A 6,476-nucleotide genomic window follows, 5' to 3' on the forward strand; every position below is an offset into this window, starting at 1 on the left:
GCTTAAATTTTCAAATTTTTGTTACTTTTTTTTAAAAGCATCAACCCACCAAGTGTTCGATTATTGGTTACAGTGATCAAATTACAAATAATGTATCGTAAGCAGAATCTCAGTTAAAATAAATCAAGAAGTTTGATAAAACGGCATATGTGCCACGAGCAAAGCTAACACTCATCAAAATGCTTAAAAGAAAGGGTGATAAAATAAAGAGAAGCTATTTTTAATTGCGTATGGCAATTTAATCCGCCGCAATCATGCTGAGGGTGAAGAAGAACTACAAATATGAAGTTGCGCATGCGCGCCTCCAATGCGCAAGCCACTCCACTCGTGGAAACCACAAAGCCGGTAGCCGTTTAATATAGAATACAAAGCAGCCTGTGTAGGTACCGTCTTTCTATGCAACTCAAATTTCTACTGATAAATGGGGCGATTGAGGTGCCCGCGTATTGTAGGGCAACATAATTTAGTGTAATGCATCCGAAGTAAACAACTTCAAATGAACTGGGAAGTATACACACCGGCACATACAAAAACAATGACACCATTTATGCAAAGTGTACTTGAGAGCACGGTAAAAAGTTTGTGCACTTTATATAGGGAAAATAAAAGCATGCTAACCAACAACAATAAATACACAATTATGGCAAAACCAAAGCTGTAAGATGATATAGAAGAAGCCTGCAACAGCTGCACACGTTACCAATTTAACACTTACATAATTTTACATGCATAAAAAGGAAATCGAGAAAATATTATGTCTTGACTGAGAAGTTGTAGAGTGTGGGGTCTTGCGCTTTTATTTTGTTGCATCTCTATAATTTTAGTTGGAACTGTTAATATAAAATCGTGGTAATTTTGTAAGTGAGTGCCAATATCCTAATGGATCACAATCTACTTAGAACTGGAAGAGTTTGTTCTGTTATTGCATGAGGAGTGTACACTGTGGAGAGAACACATGTAAGTTGACGTTAGTTATGAAGAAATATGTGATATTTGAGACCGTATTATACTAAGCTACCAGGATACAAAATAGCTTGAATAACACTGGCCATACTAAAGTTCAGAAGTTCTATTTTTAAATTAGAAAGTTTCAAATCAAATTGAGAAAGTTACAATTGAAGTTCAGAATTCATTTATTTAATCGTCGCTGCTTCTCTGCGCTAACTTTCATTAGGCATCAATCGTGTTATAACTCTAAAAGCCATTGCATGACCGCGAATTTAGCTGCCTCCAGAAAGGACGATTTGTAGCACACTATCATACCTTGCATAGCACAGCGTTGGGTCCAGAACTGATCTCTGCTGGACGCCGCCGCTAATGTTGTGCTTTTTTTGGTGCCACATCCGTGTCAAAGAGAAGTACTCTGTCGCAAAAATAGCTTCCAATTATTCTGCTCAAATAAGTAGATGTGCCAAAGATTCGTCATTATTTGCTTCCAGTTTGCAGTATTAAAAGCATTTCTAATATCCAAAGTAATCAATGAACAGACCTTCGCATCTTATCAGGTTTTAGCAAAAGGACCAGTTTTTGATATTCCTATGAGCGGGGGACGACGCCTTCTCCGATACAAGCGATGAAGAGATTCGTAAACGCTGGACCTGCGAACTTATTATCGTTAACGCTAAGTACCTCTAGCTCTGTAATTCTTGGAATTTCCATACCTCGCTTTGGTAGACGCGAGTAGTCTTGTATTGAACATAGAAAAATCCATTAATCTACATTTTAATATTTAGCTCAGAAAGAATTTGATATATTGAACGATGGTCTGTGTGGAAAACACATTTATTTAAGCGTGGCTCACATGTTAGTCGCTATTTTCAAACCCTAATCACTAAGAGCTATGAAACTTACTAATCAATTATTAAAAAAAAAACAAGTAAGGAAGATTAAGTTCGGGTGTAACCGAACATTACATACTCAGTTGAGAGCTATGGTGACTGCATAAGGGAAAATAACCATGTAGGAAAATGAACCGAGGTAACTCTGGAATGTGCTTGAATGACATGTGTATCTAAGAACAACGCCTAGCGAAGCTCTTCAGGCCTCTTCAGGTCATTCTTGACATCTTTCCACTGGATCTGGCTGGTCATCGAGCAGCGGCAACGTCAGCCCTGCGTCTAAGGGAGTTGTCGTGCTGGAACAACAGGACCACAGGACACTCAAGTATACTAAACAAATACAGTTTTCTCCCTCCTAGCACGGATCGCTGTGCGACCACAACAGTTGCGGAAACCAACTTTAAGATAAACATACCCAGCAGGGATGACTGGACGGAGTCGGACAAGTGCCTTGCTATGGGCAACATCATTTCCATATACACGGACGGCTCCACGCTAAACGGTAGAGTTGGGGGTGGAGTATACTCAAGGGACCTTGACCTCCAGCTCTCATTCAGACTACCCGACCACTGCAGTGTATTCCAGGCAGAAGTTGCAGCCATAATGGAAGCCGCAGCTAGGATAGGGACATACATTGTCGGCAAAGAAATTTTTATCTTCAGCGACAGCCAAGCTGCCATAAAATCTCTGGGCTCCCACTCGTTCAATTCTGAACTAGCACTAAACTGTCGCCGATCTCTTCAAGAGATGGCTCAACAGAACCGTGTACACCTCACATGGGTCCCTGGGCATAGGGATATCGAGGGAAACTGTATTGCAGATGAACTCGCTAGGCAGGGTACAACCAAGCAGGTTCTTCCTGGACAAGAACGCTTAGGTATGCCCCTGGCCACATGCAAGCTAATGCTAAAAGAGCACATCTACCGTCAAGCCGACGAAAGATGGCTACAAACACCGGGATGTCGAACGTCGAAAGAAACCTGGCCTAAATGGGATCCTAAAAGGTTCCGTCACGTTTACAACCTAAGAAGGGATACAATTTCCACACTTGTAGGGGCACTAACGGGTCATTGCCTCATAGGTAGGCATGCAGAAAGGCTAGGAGCGCCTTATCGTCGTTGCTGTAGGAGTTGTAAAGAAGATGAGGAGGAGGAAACGGTGGTTCACCTCATTTGCAACTGCCCAGCGCTAAGCGGAGCACGGCAGCGCTTTCTGGGAGCTCCATTTCTTGATACTATGAGTCAGGTTGTGGAGCATGACGTCAAGGACCTGGTAGATTTCATCAGGTCCTCAAAATGGTTCGAAGAGGAGAGGTAACGGTGTTTTTCGTGGTATCACAACGGGCCTAGTACTACTGGCCTAAGTGTGCCCTCGGGCAGCCACCCCAACCTAACCTAACCTATGACATGTGTATCAAATGAAAGGTAATACAGTGTATTTTATGAGGGAGTAGGCCATAGTTCTATAGGTGGACGCCATTTAGGGATATAGCCATAAAGGTGGATCAGGGTTGACTCTAGAATGCGTTTGTACGATATGGATATCAAATGAAAGGTGTTAATGAGTATTTTAAAAGGGAGTAATCCTTAGTTCCATAGGTGGACGCCGTTTCGAGATATCGCCATAAAGGTGGGCCAGGGGTGACTCTAGAATTTGTTTTTGCAATATGGGTATCAAACGAAAGGTGTTAATGAGTATTTTTAAAAGGGAGTGGGGCTTCGTTCTATAGGTGTTCGCCTTTTCGAGATATCGCCAAAAAGGTGGACCAGGGGTGACTTTAGAATATATTTGTACGATATGGGTATCAAATGAAAGGTGTTAATGAGTATTTTAAAAGGGCGTGAGGCTTAGTTCTATAGGTGGACGCCTTTTCGAGATATCGCCATAAAGGTGGACCAGGGGTGACTCTAGAATGAGTTTGTACGATATGGGTATCAAATTAAAGGTATTAACGAGAGTTTTAAAAGGGAGTGGTGGTAGTTGTATATTTGAAGGCGTTTTCCAGATATCGACCAAAATGTGGACCAGGGTGACCCAGAACATCATCTGTTGGATACCGCTAATATATTTATATATGTAATACCTGCCAAGATTTTAAGGGTTTTTTATTTCGCCCTGCAGAACTTTTTCATTTTCTTCTACTTAATATGGTAGGTGTCACAACCATTTTATAAAGTTTTTTCTAAAGTTATATTTCGCGTCAATAAAACAATCCAAGTACCTTACCATGTTTCATCCCTTTTTTCGTATTTGGTATAGAATTATGGCATTTTTTTCATTTTTCGTAATTTTCGATATCGAAAAAGTGGGCGTGGTCATAGTCGGATTTCGTTCATTTTTCATACAAAGATAAAGGGAGTACAATTAAGCACGTGAACTAAGTTCATTAAAGATATGTCGATTTTTGCTCAAGTTATCGTGTTAACGGCCATGCGGAAGGACAGACGGACGAGTGTGTATAAAAACTGGGCGTGGCATCAACCGATTTCGTCCATTTTCACAGAAAACAGTTAGCGTCATAAAATCTATGCCCCTACCAAATTTCAAAAGATTGGTTAATTTTTGTTCGACTTATGGCGTTAAAAGTATCCTAGACAAATTAAATGAAAAAGGGCGGAGCCACGCCCATTTTGAAATTTTCTTTTATTTTTGTATTTTGTTGCACCATATCATTACTGGAGTTGAATGTTGACATAATTTACTTATATACTGTAAAGATATTAAATTTTTTGTTAAAATTTCACTTTAAAAAAATTTTTTTTTAAAAGTGGGCGTGGTCCTTCTCCGATTTTGCTAATTTTTATTAAGGGTACATATAGTAATAGGAGTAACGTTCCTGCCAAATTTCATCATGATATCTTCAACGACTGCCAAATTATAGCTTGCAAAAGTTTTAAATTACCTTCTTTTAAAAGTGGGCGGTGCCACGCCCGTTGTCCAAAATTTTACTAATTTTCTATTCTGCGTCATAAGCTCAACTCATCTACCAAGCTTCGTCGCTTTATCTCTCTTTTGTAATGAATTATCGCACTTTTTCGGTTTTTCGAAATTTTCGATATCTAAAAAGTGGGCGTGGTTATAGTCGGATATCGTTCATTTTAAATACCGATCTGAGATAAGTGCTCAGGAACCTACGTACCAAATTTCATCAAGATACCTCAAAATTTACTCAAGTTATCGTGTTAACGGACGGACGGACGGACATGGCTCAAACAAATTTTTTTTCGATCCTGATTATTTTGATATATGGAAGTCTATATCTATCTCGATTCCTTTATATATGTACAACCAACCGTTATCCAATCAAACTTAATATACTCTGTGAGCTCTGCTCAACTGAGTATAACAAAAATCCCAAAGCGGGCTAGAGGGCTTAGAATATACCCGCGGCAAGTATGCCTGTCGTTAAGGCGACTAAAATACCAAATTGATGATTGTGTAGCCCAACTTACAGTTTCTCCATCCCAATTATCAACCTCTCCTCCCCGTGGTGAATCCTGTTTCTTTAACAGCCGAGGATCTGGCGACCCCATGTTCCTCATGGATCTAGGGGGTGGGAGGGCGACATGATCTAGCAGGTTTCATGTGCTCATACTTATTGTTCCCGAGATGGTCGGGTTTGTACTTTAATGGCGCTTGTTACCAGAAGAACGTTTTGTATCCGATAACACTCCCCGAGGCCATCGGGGAGTGTCCTTATCGCTACAAGAACAACAATAACATTAAAAAAATACTTGACGTGATTTACCTCCGTTGAGATTATGGTCGAGCTTTTATTTTTTTGCGTCGTGATCCTTTTAATTTGTCCTACAAATTGGCTGAAACCGACCTACATGTTTTATGCCGACCCCGAACGGCATCTGCAAGGCAAATTAATTTTTTCTGAGAAGCTTTTCATGGCAGATGTACGCTCGAAGGGCGACCTCGATTGGAAAAACTTTTGCTTATTAAAAAACTTGTTTTTAAACTTTGATGTTAATTTGCCCGGGAGTTGAAGCCAGTACGCTCGGTGTAGTAGGCGGGGCACGTTACCACTACACTACGACGGCCGCCTATTTCAATTATTATACTCTGCCTCATGAGATTTTGACGTATTAGATATGCGTACGAAATACCTACATAGTTTGTGTATAGTACCTAAGTTTAAAAATGAGTTCATGCAACTTATGTAGCACCAATTTAAAATTGCTATATTTCTTCCATACGGAATGTGCAGCCACTTTCTAAAAAAAAAACCATTTTGACTTCATCTATTTTTTATACAGGGCAACCAATTTTCAGTTTGTAAAACTAAAAACAGCAATGATGTCTGACAACATTTTTAGGAACATGTACCCAAGTATATATGTATGTACATATGTAGACATACATTCCTATATATAGGGCAACATGTCGTTATGCTTAAGTAAAAATGTGCTCATAAAAGCATTTTGTTTATTCAAGATGTATTGCATTTCACTGCAGCATCAACCACATTGCAAGCAAGAAAGAAGCAACATCAAATATGTGAAACGAACCGCAAATGGTAGCACAATAAAATCCAAACTATCGGCAGGAGTTGTCAACATGCATAAATGTGTTAGTGAACGTATTCGAAGTAGAGATGTGAAACTAATGTCAACGCTACCGATTGTTTAA

The 6,476-nt window shown here is 39.9% G+C and overlaps 1 protein-coding gene across 1 annotated transcript in view; it reads right to left on the reverse strand.

Moving 5' to 3' along the window:
* LOC137248829 (protein sidekick-like) overlaps positions 1–5,918 on the reverse strand; it is a 90,892-nt gene extending 84,974 nt beyond the window's left edge. The window contains exon 1 of the mRNA XM_067779725.1: positions 5,843–5,918. Coding sequence (XP_067635826.1) covers positions 5,843–5,918 — 76 coding nt within the window. The remainder of the gene's footprint in view (positions 1–5,842) is intronic.
* Between the last annotated feature and the right edge of the window lie 558 nt (positions 5,919–6,476).

The sequence above is a fragment of the Eurosta solidaginis genome, chromosome 4 (genome assembly GCF_040869045.1).
Source record: "Eurosta solidaginis isolate ZX-2024a chromosome 4, ASM4086904v1, whole genome shotgun sequence".
In the NCBI taxonomy this organism is placed as follows: Eukaryota; Metazoa; Arthropoda; class Insecta; order Diptera; family Tephritidae; genus Eurosta; species Eurosta solidaginis.